This window comes from Vombatus ursinus, unplaced genomic scaffold, assembly GCF_900497805.2.
Source record: "Vombatus ursinus unplaced genomic scaffold, bare-nosed wombat genome assembly UNPS02005659.1, whole genome shotgun sequence".
NCBI classification, from domain to species: Eukaryota; Metazoa; Chordata; class Mammalia; order Diprotodontia; family Vombatidae; genus Vombatus; species Vombatus ursinus.
Window position 1 is genome coordinate 8,982,642 of NW_020945437.1, and position 20,568 is coordinate 9,003,209.

Consider the following 20,568-nt stretch of genomic DNA (forward strand, 5'->3'; position numbering starts at 1 on the left):
GCCAGCCGAGTCAAAGTGAGGCGGGAGAGCTGTATGTGAATTGGCAGGGTTGGATTCAGTGCCAGTTCTTCCCACCTCTAATGCTTCTACTATTTAGTCATTTCAGTCTTTTCCCCAAATATTCCTGCCCTTGAGGGCTCCAGTCTGCCCTTTGCCTAACTCTTGCCTGTTGCTCTGTGGCTCAGTGTAAATATAGTGGAGGAACCTCTCGGGATATTGCGATATATGATGAAAATGGCCTCAAAAATGCAGAGATCCCACTGGAACCCGTCCCTGGGGGTAGGGATGGGGGGAGTGTGTTACCACTGGCACCAGGGAGTCTACAAAGGCAGAAATGCTGTGGTTCTCTTTGCACCAAGCACTGGCTTGTGGTTTGGGGGGTTTTCTTTCCGTCAGCTGCTTTGAGGAGCATGTGGGGGTGGGGGTAAGGGTGGGGAGGGCGTGACCACTGTTGGTGTGGCCCTTGTCTCTCTGCTGAGAGGGAGGCAGGTTTGGGAGGGGGTGGTGGTAGAAAAGTTGGTGTGATTCAGACTTTGGGTGCTGCCTGGCTACCAGCTGCCAAGCACCTTGTGTTGACTTAGGTGTGGTCAGGCCTGAGGACCATAGTTAAGATAAGAATGATGAATTTCATTGAAAGCTGATGGACACCTCTCTTGTGCCCTGTGGATATAAAAAACAAACCCTATGACATGTTCTTTGATGGAAGAGAGAGGATTAGAGACTGCCAAGGTGTTTATAAAAGAACACCCCATGGCCAGTGTGGCCCACGGGTTCACAAAAAGTCAGACTGAACAACAACCACAAAAACACTTGGATTATAGTGAATTTTTGATTATCTGTTTTGTGGCTTACCTGCAGTATAAACTAGGTTGATTTCTCCCGACACTTATCATGGCTTTGGGATGTGTCTACCTCCCTTCAACGTGAATGTGTATTTTAGTAGTCATCTACGTAAGACAAAATGGGAGAGTGAATCTGTTGAAAACATCATCTAGTTTTCTAATGATATTTACTTTTGAGTCTGTCCCTATTGTCTAGCACAGTGCATTGCATATATGTGTTTGATAAGCATTTTGAGGTTTTTAATTATCTGCATCATAATTCATAAGAGTTCATCATAATTTGTTGATCTCATAACAGACTGACTATTCCAATGCCCTATTTTTATGCAGAAGTATGTATTAGTTGAACTTCAACAAGTTTCAAGCTCATAAGGCATAGACACATTGACCTTATTAGATAGAAGAGAAACATTCATCACCTTAGGATCTGAGACATACATATCTCAATTGCATATGAAAAGGCCATCAAAAATTAATTTGCCACAATCTGTCTCCATACCTTTGTTCCCAGATGCCTCTTTGCAAAAAGACTCAATAGGATTCTGGGATGAACAACATATGTAAGTAAAGGAAAACTGCCTCTGAATCAGAAAGGGTTGTTTATTAGGAGAGGTCACACCTCTCCCACCCGTGTCTGGAGTAAAATATCTTGGAGCCAAAGCTCTGAGGGAATCAAAGAGGAGAGAGATTTTGCCAGTCCTAGGCTAAGTATCATTGCCCTTCCTGAAAAGAAGACTATAACGCATTAGCCGAAAAGGAGCACTGTATTACCCAGCCAAGTCTAAGGCTGAAGGTGAAACTGCCTCTGTTCCTCAGGAACCAGCTCAGGGAGTCCAGCAGACATGCCATGTCCTGTGAAAATCTGAAAGGTCAAGGAGCCTGCTCAAAGGCCAGGTAACCTGCTTGGTCCTTCCTGGAGCTGAATCCAATAAGAAGCCAGTTCTGTGGCTGAGCAACCTTCTCAACCCAGCCTAGCAGAAGATTGACCCGACCAGTTGAGATACTATGCCATGTGAGGAACCAGCCAGCTAAACAATAGAGAGATTTGTTAAGCACTGGTACTGTGACACCCTTCTCTGAAGTGAACTTAGTGAAAACTTTCCAGAGAAAGAAAGGACACGAAAGCCATGCTATTCCAGAGTTATGAGTTGACGTTGCCCACATATGTGCTTTACAACTATTGTACTTTAAGTTCATACCATTCTTCTACATTCTGGTGTATTTAGGGGATACTGTGTCCTAGATTTTGGGGAAAATGCTTCTTTGTAACTAAAATATTTCTAGCAGTTCTATTTGTGGTAGCAAGGAATTGGAAATTGAAGGAATGTTTATCATTTGGGGAATGACTGAACAAGTTGTGGCATATGATTGTGATGTAATACTGTTGTGCTATAGGAAATGACAAGGGAGGTAGTTTCAGAAAAATGTGCAAGACATGTATGAAATGATGCAAAGTGAAGTGAGAAGAACCAGGAGATCATTATACACAGTAACAGCAATGTTGTAATGATCAATTGTGAAAGACTTGGCTACTCTGATCAGTACAATGGTCCAAGACAATTCCAAAGGACTCATGATAAAAAAAATGCTATCCACCTCTAGGGAGAGAACTGAAAAACTCTGAGTGCAAATTAAAGTATGCTTTTCTCACTTTCTTTAATTTTCTTGCTTTTTTTTTTGGAAATATGGCTAATATGGAAATAGGTTTTGCATGATTTCACATATATAATTGATATATTACTTGCCTTCTCTGTGGGTATGGGAGAGGATGCAAAGGAGGAAGAGAATTTGGAACTCAATTTAAAAAAAAAAAACCAAAAGAATGTTTAAAAATAAATAATAAGGTTTTTTTAAAAAAAATAAGATGCTTTATAACTGTTATTCTTCTTAGTGCATTTTTGTGAATGCCTTTTCTAATAAGCTAATTGAGTCTACTACGGCAGCTCAATGGTCCAGTGGCTAGAATGCTAGGCTTGGAATCAGGAAGACTCATCTTCCCGAGTTAAAATCTGGCCTCAGACACTTACTAGCTGTGTGATCCGGGGCAAGTTACTTAAACCTGTTTGCCTGAGATGCTTATCTGTAAAATGGACTGGAGAAGGAAAATGGCAAACCATTTCAGTATCTTTTCGAAGAAACTCCAGATGAGGTCATGAAGAGTTGGACTGGACTGAAACAGCTGGACAATAGCAACAGTTAGGTCTACTAGCTGATTAAAGGGAGGCACACCAGTGGGGGCTCATGAACCCAACTGATGGGAGGAAAGCCACCCATAAAGTATGTGCCCCTCCTTCAAGGTCACCCCCAGAACCCTGAATGTTGTAGCAGTCACCCCTCTGGGGACCAACATGTCAGTATTAGTGAAAGTTAGAAAAGTGATCCTAGAGAGGATGTTACATACAAATAAGGGAAGTGACCTACCTACCCACGATCATACATCGTGTTTGTGCCAAAGTCTACTGACTCCAAATAAAGTATTCTTTCTACTACACTGCAATCACTGGATGGCTGTTAGGTTCCCTTCCAGCTCTAAGGTTCCAATAATTGTACCTAATAATAGCTAGCATTTCTATGGCACTTTAAAGTTTGCGAAATGCTTGACAACTATCATTTCATTTTATTCTTATCCTGGGAGGGTAGATACTATTATTTTCCCCATTTTACAGATGTGGAAACAGAGACAGGCAGAGGTTAAGTGAATTGCCTTGGGTTTCACAGTTAGCCAGAGTCTGAGGCTAGATTTGAACTCAGGTTTTCCTGGTTACAAGTCTAGCACCCTATTCACTGCATCACCTAACACCTAGCTTCTAGGACATGATCCTGTCCTCAAGGAACTTGGAATGTGGTAGGGGAGAGAAGACATCTATGTAATTCACTGTCATGTAAAATAGAATATGCTGAGAACATAAGAAAAGGCATGAATGAAGCACAGTAGGAGTTCATAACAGGGAAGAATATATTAGTGTTATTGTGTCCATCTTATCTTTGCCATACTATAATTCATCGAAGGCAGGGCCAACATCTTATATACCTTTCTGTCTCCCTTGGAATAAACTCTTTGCTCACTAAATGGAGGACAAAACTACTGATTTGATATTCTGTCCATAAGACAAAATTTATTTTAAGTAAGGCAGTCATCCAGAAATTCCAGCAAGTTTTGCTTTATTGGCATATCATCCTCCATGTGATACCAGCTGAGGGTCTCGAGTCTTAGTAATTCTTACTGGTTACCTTGGGAGGATTGCTATATTTAAAAAAATAATTTTCTTCTGAGGAATTTAAAGCCCTTTACATATACTGTCAAGTTAAGTCATCACTGGATGGACATTGCCTCAGACAAACTGAGACCTGGGAAAGCCCTTAGCTTAAAGAGGCCGTGGTCTCTCACCACCTCTGGGGCCATCTCCAGTCGTCCTGACCTGTGTCTTGCTACTGGACCCAAATGCCTCTGGAGGAGTGAGGCTAGTGACTTTGCACAGCCCTGCCTCACCTAAATCCAATTTACTTGAAAGTCATGACATCACCTTCCCGATGTCATGGTCCTCTTTGAGAACAAAGGACAAACAACAGCAGCAATGTCTCCCTTGATGGCTAGCACGGGACTTGGCACATGGTACCTGGACAATAAAAACTTATTGAAAGAATGTCAAAATCATAAAAATGATGATTGACATTTGTATGGTACCTATCATTGAATATCTCATCAGATCCTCCTGACAGCCTCATATATAAGTACTACAGGTTGGTGTCCTCATTTTTCAGATGAGGAAGCTGGCACTGAGACAGGATGTATGAATTGCCCAAGATCAAGCCAGTCAGGTCCTGTGGTGGGATCCAGACCCAGGACACAAAATCTAGCACCGTATCCATCATACCACTCTGCCTCTTCTCAAATTTGGATGGTGCATGGCCATAATGTAACTAGCACAGAGGAGAAATCAGAGCTACATAATCAGTAAACTAGATCTGAGATAAAAGTAAAAATACTTACTTTTTTTCACTAGTAGTATAATGAGTCAGCCTTGTGTAAGTAGCTAGGCAACACAGTGGGTGCAGCACTGGGCCTGGAGTCAGGAAGACCTGAGTTCAGATCTAGACTTGGACATTTATTAGCTGAGGGACCCTGGGCAAGTCACTTAATTTCTATCTACCTCAGTTTCCTCATCTCTAAAATGGGAATAATAAGAGCACCTGCCTCCCAGGGTTATTGTGAGGATCAAATGAGATATTATTTGTAAACCACATTCTGAATGCTAGTTATTATTAGTAACAATAATAGATCGGGTGATGGGCTTGCCATCAGGAAGACCTGGATTTGAATCCCCTAGACTCTTAGATATATGGCCCTAGGTAAATCACTGAACTTCTCTGTACCTCAGGCAACTCCCTAGGATTTATCTGCTAAGTCAAAGGTGGGTACAGGTGGAGGGAGTTCCCACATTGGGAGATCCCCACATGACTCAGCAGCCAACTTGCCCTCCTAAACCTAGAATTGCATTTTTGTGCACTGTAACTAGCAGGTTTGTACCTTGCAGAAAATCAACAAAAACTAGGCTTTTCTATAGGAACACCTTTAGAAGTTCGGTTGAGAGAAATTACTACAAGGAGCTGGAGGGCCCAAGTCCTTTTGTTGTTAGTTAAATAGCATTTATTAAATGCCTTTTGTGTGCCAGGCTCTAGGCCGAGTATTGGGGATACAGAGAAAGGCGAAAGACAGTCTCTGCTTGGGCAGCTAGGTAGAGCACTGGATAGAGCACTGGTCCTGGAGTTAGGAGGGCCTGAGTTCAAATATGGTCCTAGACACTTACTAGCTATGTGATCCTGGGCCAGTCACTTAACCCCAATTGCCTCAAAACAAACAAACAAAAAAAAAACCAAGACAGTCTCAAGGATCTCATGGGCTAATGGTGGAGACAACTGGCAAACAACTATATACAAACAAGATATATGCAGGATAAATTGGGAGTAATCTCAGAGGGAGGATACTAAAGATTAAGAAGAATTGGGAAAGGTTTCTTGCAAAAGGTAGGACTTCAGCTGAGACAAAGGATGCCTGAGAAGTCATGAGTGGAGATGAGGAGGGAGAACGTTCCGTACATGGAGGACAGCTGGTGAAAATGCCTGGAGTTGGGAGATGGAGAGTCACATGAGAGGAAAAGCAGAGAGGCCAGTGTCCCTGGATCATAGGGTACGTGGAGGGAAGAAAGATGTTCATTGCAAAGCGAAAGATTGAATATTATTAAGTGCTTACTATTGGCTTTGGTGCTGGGTATGCAAAGATAAAAAGGAAATAGCTCTTACTCGCAAGAATCTGTCAAGACATCCCATCCATGCAAAGTTCAAGCCAGTGTTCTTGAACAGAGAGATATTTTGGCATTGCTCGAGGAACATTGGTTTTCGAGCCAAAAGACCTAGGTTTGGATCCTGGCTCCAATCCTTCTTAGCTCTGTGACAAAGTTACTTAGCCCATTGGAATCTCAATAGTTTGCCTCATCTGTAAAATAGAGATACTAACTGTGGCATGATTGATCTTCTAGGGTTTTTAGGGGCAAGGTACTTTGGAAACCAAAAAATCAAAGTCACAGAATTTCAAAGTTGGAATGGACCTCAATGCCAACCCCATACATGAAAGGCATCCTTGTGATAACATCCCTGACGAGATTACAGCCTCTCTTTGAGGACCACCAATAAGTTGGGAACCCACTATCTCTCCTAAGGCACCCCATTTCACTTTTGGACAATGGCTGTGTATGTTAGCACAAGTTTTATTTAAAAATTAGTAAATATTAGTAAATTATTAAGAATGAAAAATTAGTAAATATTAGTAAATTATTAAAATAACAAATTAGTAAAAACATCATTTTTTTTCCTGACATTAAATCTAAATTGGCTTCTTTGCATCTTCTACCCATTCTTCTTGGTTTTGCCCTGTGGTGCTAATCAGAAAAAAGCTAATATTGTAACACCTTTTCTAAAATACAGCTCTTCAAATAACTGAAAACAACGATTATGTTTCTCTGCCGCTTCCCCAGGTCCTTTAACTTACTCCTCTTAAGGCATAGATTCAGGGCCCTTCCCCATGTTGGATTCCCTCCTCTGGACACCCAGTATCTTTCCTAATCTTGTAGTGCCCAGAACTAATGCTAAGACGTCAGATGAGGTCCTGTTGAGGACAGAGATTATCATCTTCCTATTCTTGGAATCCAGGTCTCTCTTATTGCAGCCCAAAGTTGCATTAGCAGTTTTGACTCTCGCATCCTACTGCTGACTCATATTGATCTTGCGGTCCTCTAAACCTCCCCAGATAATTTTTTAGAACATATCTAACCATGCCTCCCCCATCTCATACTTGTGAAGTTATGGGTTTTTTTTTTTTGAAGTTGTCTTTTGTTGTTGTTTTTTTAACCCAAGTGTAAGACTTTACAGGAATTGTATTTTTATTATTACTGATCGAGATGGGGGAGAATGTTGTATGTGTGTCATATTCTTCAAATCAACAAATATTTACTAAGTCCCTACTATGTACACAGCATTATGGTTGGTGTTATATAGAGTTGTCACACTCATAGCTTGGTGATGTGCAGAGATGTCTCACTCCTAGCCTTTTTCCTAAGTCGATATACTGCCAGCAGGGATCTGTTTCTAATTGAGTTTAACACCATTGTTGTAGAGGATACATAATTTGATAATAATCAAAGAAACCTCATTTATTGGTGGTGACCCCTCACATTGTACTTGACTTGAAGGAACTTAGTTTAGTTGGACAGATAAAGTAAGATATATAAAGAAAAGTGTATGACATTAATAAAAAAGATGTCCATATGTTGTCATGTAGGTAACATCAAATATAGGGGTCTGCTTTCCTTTTCTGGGATGCCAGTGGTCCTTCTGGTCCCTTACCTTGCAGATGGCCATTCCATACCCTCCCTTAACTCCACTGCCATTAGTTTCCCTGGGTAAGTACTTCCTGGCCCCCTGCTTTACAGATGGCTCTCCTATACCGTCCCTGGTACTATTGCCACTAGCTTCCTAGTTGGGTTTTTAGAAAAGGCATATTTAAAAAGTAACCATGGCCTATAATGGAAATTAACAGAAAGAACATTGGGATTCTGGGTCAGAAGACTTGAATTTGTATCCCAACTCCCCCATTTAGTATCTCTGCCCATGGGCACATAGTAAAAATTAGGAAATATACTGATAAATTGGAGAGTGTCCAGAAGTAGGAAACCATCATGGTAAAGGGCCTTGAATCTATGCCTTAAGAGTAGTAGTTGGAGGACCTGGGGAAGTTTAGTCTGGGGAAGAAGCAGAAAAACATGATAGTTATTTTCAGTTATTTGAAGGGCCATCTCATAGAAAAGATATTATTAGCTTTTTTTCTGATTACTACCAGAGGGCAAAACCTCTACAAAGCTACAAAGAAGTCAATTTAGCCTTGATGTCAGGAAAACCTTTCTACTTTTACTAATTTAAAATTTTTAAATAATTTACTATTTATTAAAGTGCCTATGGGCAAGTAACTTCTGTTCTCTGAACCTCAGGTGCCTCATCTGTAAAATGAAACAATTGGACCACTTTATCTTGACATGACCCTTCTGCCTGTAAAGGGCTATGATTTTTCCTTGAGAGAGGCTAAGGGGATTCGATGCCATAAAGAGGTGGTAAAAAGGCTTACCTTTTCCACTGCCACTCCAATACATGCCCCTCCTATGGCCACATACAGTTGCTACCGCCAATGCTTCTGGCCAGTTTTGCTTTCCTTTAAATAGGGAAAGGGACCTTTTGCTGTGGTACGGGAATCCTTAGCAGAGGTTGCTGGCTCTGGTCCTTTTGGTTTTGCTTAGTGTCTCTCTGAGACTAATTGAAGCTCCAAGGCATAGCCTAGGTGCCAACTATCAGAGGCATGGTAGGAATGGAAAGGAATTTATTCACTCTCAAACCTAGGACTACTGGAGGACTTTTCATTTGAGAGTTGGGTGGGAAGGAAGAGACAAATGAGGAGGACAAGCTGCTGACAGCTAACTTGAGCTAATAGCTTTGGCTATTTTTTTTTTTAAACTAGTGAGTCTTTCCATACATGGTTGGCACATATTTGCAATTAGTCTTTCATCGTCTGAAGATGAAATTGTTGGTATGGTGCTTCCTGTTTTGGACTTTATGCCATCAGCAGGAAACGTGTACTCGTATAGACGCAGCCACATATACCCACACCCCCAGCCCTCCAACATCTGGTGGGCTGGGTGTTCTTTCCGCAGATGTGTTCAACTGACCACATCTCGTGATTATCTTCAGCTGCCTTTCTCAAGGGCTTTGTCTTTTAAAATGAAGGGTTTTGTCACTCAAAGTGACTTTAGTGAGGTTTTATGTCAATATTACTAATATACTCTCAAGTCCGTATTTCTGGCTAAAATCACATTGACTATGTAATTGTAAGGTGTGACTGCTGTGGGTCAGATGCATGTCTTTTCTTGTTTCCCGGTTTCATTGGGCTAATTACCAAAAATATGATGCTTTCGTGATTACTAACAATTCATATTTCTATTTTATTCTACTTTGAAGGTTGCAAAAGTGCTTTCAATACAGCAGATTTGTATGGTGGATAATATAAGTCTTATTATCCCCATTTTGTGGTTCATTCATTCTTCATTCATGCCTGACTCTTTGGGACCCCTGTTGGGGTTTCCTTGGCAAAGATACTGTAGTAGTTTGCCATTTACTTTTCCAGCTCATTTTACAGATGAGGAAACTGAGCCAAATAGGGTTAAGTGACTTGCCCAGGATCACACAACTAGTAAGTGTTGAGGCCAGATTTGAACTCAGAAAGATGAGTCTTCCTGACTCCAGGCCCAGTCCTCTATCCACTGTACCACCTACCTTCCCTATCCCCATTTTTTTTTTTTGGTTGAGGCAATTGGAGTTAAGTGACTTGCCCAGTAAGTGTTGTGTCTGAGGTCACATTTGAACTCAGGTCCTCCTGACTCCAGGGCTGGTGCTCTGTCCACTGTACCACCTAGCTGCTCCTCCCTATCCCCATTTTACAAGTCAGGAAATTGGGGCTTATAGGAGTGAGCCTCTTGTCTAAACGTAAAGTGAAAGGGTTAGGCTAGATACTCTAAGACAGTAGTGTCAAACTCAAATAGAAACTGGAGGCCACTGGACCTGTAATTTCTTCCTTGTAGGGAACTCCCCTTGTGGAGAAGTATTATTATATTAGAACATTCTTTTGTATGTTATATCTTATGTAAGGTTATTATGTCATCTTCCATTATATCTAAATAATGGAACATTACCTATGTTCTATTGTATTATTATTTATTCTCTTAAATATTTTCCAATTACATTTTAATCTGGTTCAAACATTGGAGAGTGTTTCGGTTGTAACCAGTGGGCCCCGAATTTTACTCCTTTGCAGTAAAAGCCTTCTAGGTCTAAATTCTGTGAGTCTATGCTCCTGTAGAGTTTGGTTTCCCCATTCTATCTTCTTCCGTCTTTGCGCTAACAACGAAGACACATCAAGGGCCATTGTCTTTTAGCTAAGTGCTGATTTTTCTGTCTTTGTTCAGTAACTCCACAAGTATTTTTACTGAGTGCCCACTGTATCTTCAAGTACCTTACTAGGTGCCATTTATTTTTGGTTTGGGTCTGTGATTTCTTCATCGTGATGAATTCTCCATGTGGAAACTGCCTCCATCTAGGTCTACTGGCAACTCCGTGATTTATCATCTTAGAGAGTTAGTTACCTGAGGTCACTGAGAAATTTGCCCATAACTACACAACCGGAATGTGTCGGAGCTAGTACTTGGACCCAGGTCTCCCAGGTTCCAAGGCTGGCTCTTTATCCACTATGTCATACTGACTCTGCCTGGTGCCATTTAGCAACAAAAGAAATAGAAAGCACAACCTGGATGATCTTTAAAGAGAATATTTATACTAGAGACAAAACAAGTTCAAAGGAAGACATGGCAATGCTTCACGTTCCACTTTGGACACTTAAAAGCTGTCTAAGTCACTGAAATCCTCTGAGCCTCAGTTTTCCTCCTCTTTAAAATGGGCTGATGGTGATGTAATGGTGATATAACATATTGATGGTAATAGTCAAGGAATTACAAACCTGCCTTTTCTGATTTTAGGTCCCATGCTCTTCTCAGGACATTACGCTACCTTTTTTTGTGTGCTGTAAAAACTTGAATGGTTGTTATTACCCACTTTCTAGGGCTGTTATGAGGGAGGATCTTCTTTATAAAGCTTAAAGCACTATACAAATGAACTGTAATTATCTTTATTTTTCTCCTCAAATTGGAGGGTAATGAATTGCAATATCATGAGGTAGCCAGGTGGCACATTAGCTAGAGAGGCTGGACCTAGACTCACAATGATATGAGTTCTAATGCAGCCTCAGACACACTAGCTTTGTGACCCTGGACAAGTCATTTAACTTCTATTTTAACCTCAGTTTCCTTAACTGAAAATGGGGATGATAATAACAGCACCTACTTCTCAGCATTTTGTGAGGACCAATTGAGATGATATTTGTAAAGCACCTAGCAAACCTTGAAACACGATACAAATGCTATTATTCTTATTCTTATTTAGCACCAATCAGAGGCTCAATAGTGGGTTTCAGAAGGAAGAGGTCGATGAGTATAAGTTGTAGAAAGCCTCAGTGATACCAGTGGGTTAAGGGACAGCAAGGTGGCATAGTAGAGTGATGGCTTTGAAGTAAAAAAAACCAAACAAAAAAACCCAAATTCAGATCCTACATCTGACATTTTATTAGCTGTGTGATCCTGAGCAGGTCACTTAACCTCTCAGCCTCAGTTTCCTCATCAGTAAAATGCAGGGGTTGACGTCGATGTCCTCTAATGTCCCTTGAAATTCTAGATCTGTGATTCCTAAGAATCTTTCTCTTTGGGGGAGATTTATAGTTTGAGGATGCGTATAGAGTTTCATCTATGAAGTCTTCCAGTGAATTACAGAATCCTAGGATATGGAAGAGACTTTAAAAGTCATCCAGGCCAGACCCCTGTCTGATGGAGGAATTGTGTCTACAGTTTTCTCCCAAAACAGTCGAGTACAAGGGGGTGGGGGTAGGGAAGGAGATTGTTTTATTAAATCTAGGATTGGCAGCCATTTTAGGAGAATATTTATGTCTTGCTGCTGTTTAACAGCATTTTGCTTCTTTCCTTCCCCTTTAACATAAACAAACAAGAAACCCAAAACCCGTTCCTTGTATATAATGACTAAGAATTCTAAGGGAGCCAAATGCTGCCTGGCAGTCACAGGGTTTGGTTGCATTCTCATGGTCCACAGACTGTTGTAATCACTACATGATCTGTCTTCTGTTTGACAGAAGTTTAGCATTGAAGCTCACCAAGGTGTAGACAAGATCCCTTCAAAATCCACTGTTAGGAAAAACTCTGGCTAACATGGAGGGGGTTGGGGCTGGGTGTCAACCAGTTGATGACTGATGCCACATTGCTGAAGTCATTCTGATGTTTGGGTTTTTTTTTTGTTTTTTTTTTGGTTTTTAGGCAATTGGGGTTAAGTGACTTGCCCAAGGTCACACAGCTAGTAAGTGTCAGGTGTTTGGTTTGAGGCTGGATTTGAACTCAGGTCCTCCTGACTTCAGGGCCACTGTGCCCCCTAGCTGCCCCATTCTGGTGTTTTTTGAGAATGCTCAAAATTATTGCCATCCTGACTTGCTCTCTTCATTTGTCCAGGAGTGATTGGACCTTTTTTTATGCTTTTTACCCCCCATCCCCAAACCTTCTCTGATTGGGATAGGCTAGATATTTAAGCATTGAGGAAACCTTCTCTTCCTTAAAGATGTGGAATCAGGAAGCAATTAATGTGCTCTCTGGGCTCAAGGTAGAAGGGAATAAGTGTTTATATAGGACCTACTGTTAGCCAGGCACTGTGCTAAGCACTTATAAATATTCTGATCTGATCCTCACAGCAGCCCTTTGAGGTAGGTGCTGTTGTTGTGCCCATTTTACAGTCAAGGAAACTGAGGCAAACAGGTTTAGTGACATGCCCTGGGTCACACTGCTAGTCTGAGGTTAGATTTGCACTCAGGTCTTCCTGACTCCAGGCCCAGTGCTTTACTACCTAGCTGCCTCAGTGAAGGAGTCCCTGAGAATGGGACACATAGCCAGTGAGTGTCTGAGGCTGAATTTGACCTGAATTCAGATCCACCCCGACACGCTTACTAGTTGTGTGACCCTAGGCAAGTTACTTAACCTCTGTTTGCCTCAGTTTCCTTATCTGTAAAATGGTGATAATAGCAGCACCAACTTTCCAGGGTTGTTGTAAGAATCAAGTGAGATAATAATTGTAGCGTGCTTAGCACAATGCCTGGTACATAGTAAGCGCTATACAAATGTTATTATTATTATTATTATTAATATCATTATTATTGCCTGTTCAAGGAGATGGCATCTTCAGTTCTTCCTTAGCCTAACAGATCCTATAAATGAAGCATCTGAAGGGCACTCAGAAGGCACCTAGTACAATAGCAGCCTAAGCATCAGTCCTATCTTACTACATTTCCAACAATGGTCATGTGGTCTGTGCTTAAGAGACTTTCAATGACAAGGGAATTCACTACCCTCCCTGGGGCCCTTCTATTTGCAAACAGTTCTGATTGTTAGGAAGTTTTTCCTTGTGTTGAGCCGAAATCTGTCTTCCTGTAATCCCCCCCCCTTCTAGTTCTTCCTTCTACGACCAAGCAGGTGAAGCCTTATTTCCTTTTCCTTGTGACCATTTGAAGATAGTTCTCGTTTTCTCATCCTTAAATCTTCTCTTAACAGACTAAACCTTCCCAGTTCCTTCAACTCATCCTCTCCTGGCTTGGTTATGAGTCAAGGGAGCATAGATTCAGAGCTAGGCATCTAATCTAACTCCTTCAGTTATAGATGAAGAAATCAAAGCCCAAATTAGGTGACTTGCCCTGCTTAATCCAGCTAACAACAGACAAAAACTACTCTGACTCCAAATAATAATAACAGTAAGAAGAGAGCATTTATTTATGTGGTACTTTAAGGTTTGCAAAGTGCTTTACAAATATCTCATTTTATCCTGGCAACAACCTTGGGTGTTATTATTGTCCCCATTTCACAAATGAGGAAACTGAGGCAGAGAGGTTGTGACAGTCTATGTGAAGAGGTAGGAAAAATATTAAGGGGAAGAGATTGAGAGTGATCTGAGTTCATATTTTACCTGTGATGCTTACTATGATGGGAAAGTCATTTAATCTCTCTGAGCCTCAGTTTCTAGATCTATAAAACAGGGCTAATAATAAGTGAGGTAAAGTGCTTTGCAAACTTTAAAGAGCCCTGTGATAACACACACATCAGTTTTTATTTTTATTATTTGTGCAGGCCTATCATTTCATCTATGTAGCATATTTTCAGCATCTCCTTATTATAATCTACTCTCTACTCAACTGTAAGATGGATATTCCTGTAGCACATATCAGACTGTGTTGCCACCGTCTGCAGTAAACGTCAGTGGCTCCCTATCACTGCCAGGATCAGATATAAAATCCTCTGACATTCAGAGACCTCCACAACCTGACCCTCTCCTACCTTTTCCAGTCTTCTTAGACTTTACTCCCCCCATGTACTCTGTAATACAGTGATAGTGGCTTCCTCGATGTTTCTCAAACAACACATTCCATTTCCAGGTCTTTTCATTGGCCCCAAGCCTGGAATATTCTTTTCTCGTCTCAACTTCTCAGCTTCCCTGACTTCCTTCAGGTCCCGGGTGAAACCCCACCTTCCACAGGAAGCATTTCCTGACCCCCTTTAAGGCTGGTGCCTTCCCTCTGTTAAATATCTCCAATTTATCGTGTATATGTCTTGTCTGCATGTTGTCCACTCCATTAGACTAGATTTTCCTGAGTGCTGGGACTGTCTTTTGCCTATCCCCAGCCTTAGCACAGAGCCTAGCATTTAGTAGGTACTTAATAAATGTTTATTGACTGAATGACTGCCTGGAAAGTCTCCTTACAAATGAAGATAAATAACTCATCTAAAATTTATTAGATTAGAAAGTGACTTGCTTATGGTCACCCAGTTATTACTGTGTTAACAGAGGGTCCAAGGGTGACCATTTATTCGCTACATCAAATTGTCTCTCTGCTATAGTTATTTTTACTAATGGAAATAAAGAAGTGGAAAGTGTGGGAAGGGTTGGTGTAAGCCATTGGGGCATGAGGATGACAAGGATTAGGGTGGAAGAGACTTAGAGATGAGGTAGATGTTTGTGTTAGCCACAGGGAAGGGAATTAGAAACAGGCAAGAATGGTTATTCTCTAGCTAGGTGGGGCAGCAGATCTAAAGTCAGGAAGACTCATATTCCTGAGTTCAAATCTGACCTCAGACACCTCGGAGCTGTGTGACTCTGGGCAAGTCGCTTAACCCTCTTTACCTCAGTTTCCTCATCTGTAAAATGAGCCAGAGAAGGAATGGCAAACCACTCCAGTATCTCTGCCAAGAAAACCCAAAATGGGGTCACGAAGAGTTGAGCATGACTGAACAACAACAACAACAACAGAAGAATGGCTATTGGAGAAGCTTATGGTTCCATTTATAAGCTCGGTGTAATGGCAGTCTTTGACTTCCTGGATGGACTCACTGAGAGAGGTCTGTCCAAATCCTGGTTCTGAGTCTTGAGAGAAGCTAAGGCTTTGCTCAGAGCTTAGTATCCAGCATGGGGGAATGTGGAAGGGTGAGGGAAAGGAGTTGAATACTGGCCTCAGGCAAAATCATAAGGTAGGCAAAGCTTATTTAGTACTTTCAGGCACCCTTTTCCTTGTCTTTCCCTTCCATTGCCTGGCACCCAGAGTCTAATATTTCTTTTCTTGCAAAAGCTGATCTCAGACAGCTCTCTTGAGATACACATTCACACCAGAATATAAAAATGCCTCATCTGGCCTTAATATGTTACTCTTCCTCCAGGGATTTTTGTTTTTCGAGGGGACGTGAAGTTTCAAGCCAGAGAAATGAATCTCTGTTTCTGGAATTTCAGGGATCATGGATGATGGGAACTTTGAATTTTTAAAAATCTTGGCTCTGGTTTCCTTAACTTTTGGTCAAACAGGAGCAAACATTTACGAGATGTCTGGGCAGTTTGTGGGACCATCTGAGAGACTGGATGCCATGTGTTTGGGTGGGGTATTTGTATATTTATTTAAACAGTAGCACAATGAGCTCATTTATCCAGTGTGCATCCTTGACCAAGTGAAGCCTTGGTGTCTTTTTTTTTCACCCTTTTTTTCCAGACGTTTGCCTGAAAAAATTAAGGATGACCAACAGCTGAAGAATATGAGTGGCCAGTGGTTTTATGAAGCCAAATCTAAGAGACACAGAGATAAAATCCATGGAGCAGACATAATTCGGGCATCGATCAGAAAAAAGAAGCCACAAACAATTGGTGAGTTAATATTTTGGGTACCTGCCTTGTATTTGGGAGGCTGAGGAAGGACAGAAGTGAGGCTATGGGGACATGGAAGGGGGTTGGAAGCACAGATCAGGCTCATCTGCTAAGGACTCTGACATTACAGATGAGGGATTCTGTTCAACAGAATGTTTTATGATCTAACGTTATGGACCTAAGATTCACATTCACTCGCACCTCTTATGTGATGGGGTCTGGGAACTTGGGGGTTTTTTTTTTAAATGCGTTCATTGTATTTTAATGTAATTGATTTCCTTTGTCGTCCTATTCATAATTTATGCATTTAAAACATTATTCTAAGAATAATTATTATTTACTAGACTACTAAAGGGGACGGTGATACAAAAAGTTTAAGAACCTCTGGTTTTAGCCCAGCTTAAAATCCCTATAAATGCCTGTAATTCCTGCTGCTGGGGAGGTAAGGCCAGTGGATATTTTAAGATGGGTAGTTCTGAGCTTCCATAGGCTAAGCTGATAGATTCCACATTAAGTTCGGTATTAATATGGTGAGCCTTGGGCAGTGGTGGAGGGCCCACCAGGTTGTCTAAGGAGCGGCAACTGGGTCCAGGTTGGAAACAGCTGATCTGAGTGGGTTTGGGCCCATCATTAGCCTCTGAACTTCTAGCCTTGGCTAGGTAGGGCCACCCAGTTTTTTTTCTTTTTTTCTTTTTTAGGCAATTGGGGTTAAGTGACAGCTAGTTAAGTGTTAAGTGTTTGGTCTGAGGTCTGATTTGAACTCAGGTCCTCCTGACTTCAAGGCTGGTGCTCTATCTACTGCGCCACCTTGCTGTCCCTGGACACCCAGTTTTTAAAACAAACAAAAAAAAGCAACCCGGTTTTAGATGAAGTGCGGCTTAACTGGCTAAGTTTGAGAGAGACAGATAGTGACAGACAGACAGACAATAGGCCACAAGCTACTCTAGAAAGAGGACTGATTCTAGAGTTACAGGGACTGGATTCAAGGGATCCCTCCCTGGCACTATCCGTATGACCTTGAACAATCACTTAATCTCTTTAGGCCTCACTTTTCTCATCTGTAAAATGGGAGATTGGATGAACTGGCATCTGAGATTCCTTTTAGTTCTAGTTTGGTGATCTATGATCTATGCTTCTCTGGTAATAAATTGAGATTTAAGTTCGAGCTTTAGATGCCTAAAACACCTTCCATCTCTGTTCTTTGATTTAAGTGAGGACTGGTATGTCTTAAGTCTTTTGATTTTCTGTCATTAGCTCAATAACTTTTTTTTCCTGGATGCCGGGAGGGGGCAGTGTGGATTAATGGAAGAATCACGTACTGGGAGACAGAAGCTCATAATTATCTGTGTGACCCTTGACAAGTCACTAGACCCTTTTGGGCCTCTGTAAAATGACAGCCTTAAGATTCTATGAGTATAAAGAAAGATGAATATCTTTCTCTCTTTCCCCTACCTCTCTCTTGCTCTCTTTTTTAATACCAAAAGGCCCAAAACTGAAGAGGAGGATTTTGGTGGTTCGGATTGAACTGAGAAAATATGCGGTGGCTTTAATGATATTTAACTGCTTGCTGCTACAATACTCCAGTATTTTCCAGTGATGCTAGTCCCCTCATCACCTCTGATCTGCTCTGCTTTATTGCAGTCACCCCCTAATTCATCTCTCTGCCTCCAGTTTCTTTCCTTTCCATTCTCCACATGGCTACCAAGGTCATGTTCCTAAAGCTCAGGTCTACCATGTCATTTCCCTATTTAATAGTGGTCACCTCTTATCTGTAGAACCACGTGCAGATTCCTCGGTCTGGCATATAAAGCCCTTTACAACATGGCTCCATTCTAACTTTCTAGGCTTATGATACATTATTTCCTTTCACGCACTTGTCAGACACACACACACAAACACACACACACAATATCCCATTAATTTATTCATTTCTAAATTCATACAACAAACATTTATTAAGCAGAAAATGTGCTAGGCGCAGGAAGAGCTACAAAGTTTAAATAAGACGTAGTTTCTGCCCTTTACAGAGTTCATAGCCTCGTTTGAAGATAGGAGAAATATGCAGATAACTGCAACCTCCCATGCATAAGTTCATCTAAAACAATGGGTGATGTAAAATAATGACAATATTCAACTGCTCCTAAAATAAGGTTAATCACTAAGTCTTTGGGCCCTAACAGCGGCAGAAACAAGAAAGAAGCTTCTAAAATTGGGGGGAGAATAGTAACACTATTTTGTTGATGCTGCTGTTGAGCATGAAAATAGAAAGGGCCGTTCAGATTTGGATAGCGCCTTCTGACCTGCGAGCCAGGATGAGTAGGTAGGTAAGTCATGATGCAGTATTCTAGGGGATAAGGGGATAGGGATGGCACAGTGAAGGACATTTTTAATGTGACTTTTTTATATTTCACATATTTCAGTGCCAGAAAATTCTGTTCTCCATGGCCTGTAGGTATTTATTTAGAGATGTGTCAAGTGGCATGTGTTCTGGTAGACTGCTCAAAGCTTCAGATGGATGGTGATGCACAAAAAGCATAATTTTTAAACTTTGCCTAGGGCATCCAAGTGCCGTATCCCTGATCTGCCTGAAACTCATTCAGAGCTAAACACAACGGTATTTGTCAGCGCTTGGCTCTCTAGGGGAAATGTGTGCCCTTTACTCTCTGCCCAGGCAGTAAGTACCATGCCCTTGCTGTGTTCTCTACAGATTGCAGTAGCCCCAGGGGCTGACATTTGAAATTAGAGAAAATAAGTTACTAAATGCCTGGGGAGTATAAACCATTGGGCAGAGAAGTACCAAAACCACACTGGCTTGTTTTCCTCCTTGGTCACTCTCTCTGGTCAAATTAAATCCAGTGAACAGATTGCTATGGGTGGGGGAATCAGCCAAGGTGGTCTTTGGTATTTATTCTCTGAAGGGAGAAAGAAAGTGTATTGAAAAGCAAAATGAACTGTCTTTATAACTCAGAGGAAAAATTTTCAAGTTCAGTAAAAATCATAACCCACTGAAGTTGTCCTCTGTTATAGGGGTTCTTAGCCTCTTTCTTTTTTATGTCATGGACCCCTTTAAAGGTGGTTAGACTGGTGAAGATTAGGGACTCCTCAGAATCATGTTTTTTAAATGCATAAAGCAGATGACACAAGATCACAAAGGAAACCATTTTCATCGAGGTAACAGTTATCAAAATATTTTAAAAACAAGTTCACTGATTCCCTGAAATCTTTCCATAGACCTTTTTGGTGTCTGTGGATCCCGGGTTTAAGAACCCCTGCTTGGACCATAGGAGCATAGATTTAGAACTGAAAGGGACAAAATAGGTCATTGAGACCAACCCCTTCATTTTCTACATATGGAAATTAAGCTGCAAAGAGGTTAAATTACCGTAGAATCATAGAGTTAGAGCTGGAAGGGACCTTAAGGTCATTGACTTCAGTTTCATCATTTTATGGATAAGAAAAAGCACAGCTGGAATGTGCTGTAAGTGGGAAGCCAGGTTTTCCTGCCTTGGGTTGGTTTTCTATCCATTATGTTGTTTTGTCTTTCATTCAGACCATAAACAGGAAACTTACAGAGATCCTAAGGGAGGCTAGAAACCTTGGAATCCACAAAAATGTTTTCCTTTTTTTCCCTTATGTTTATTAAGTGAAGCAGCCTGGATGTTTGTCCTCTCCATCACTGCCTAGATCTCCTCCATTCTAAGAAAACCTCCTCTTGGCTCTGACATCCTTTCCCGATATCAGTCTGTATCATGGCTCCTTTTCTCAGCTGCACTCCTACAAAGAGTTTTCTCTCCTCATTGCTTCTGTTTCCTCACCTCCCATTCACTCATCAGTCCCTAGCATCCTAGCTTCTCGCCTTCAGCTAAAACTGTTCTAAGGTGGCTAATAATTGCTTAACTGCTAAAGCCAGAGGCCTTTTTTTTTTTTTAAACTTTTCTATAGCTTTTGATATATTTCCCTCCCACTCCCACCCCCACCTCCTGGACAGTCTCTTATCCTTTACCTACTTTGCCATTAATCTCTTCTGGTTCCCCTTCTACCTGCCTCTGACTATTCCATCATCATCTCCTTTAATATCATCCACTTCCCACCTAGAATTTGTGGACATTCCCTAAGGCTGTGCTTTGTTTTCTTTCTCTGTGCTCATTCGATTGATCTCATCAGCTTCTATGAACTTAATTATACCTATGATTTCCAGATCTATCATCTACCTCTATTCTCTCTCTTGGACTGGAGTCCAGTCATGTATCCAATGCCCATTGGATCTCATCCTAGATGGTCCATTGGCATG

General features: G+C 41.3%; 1 protein-coding gene across 6 annotated transcripts in view; it reads left to right on the forward strand.

Annotated features, from left to right (window-relative positions):
* The window catches only part of SYTL2 (synaptotagmin like 2), a 147,556-nt gene that overhangs the window by 52,588 nt on the left and 74,400 nt on the right, over window positions 1-20,568 (forward strand). For all 6 annotated transcript variants that reach the window (XM_027848265.1, XM_027848268.1, XM_027848267.1 and 3 more), the window contains exon 3: window positions 16,126-16,277. In XM_027848265.1, the coding sequence (XP_027704066.1) occupies window positions 16,126-16,277 (152 nt within the window). The remainder of the gene's footprint in view (window positions 1-16,125; window positions 16,278-20,568) is intronic.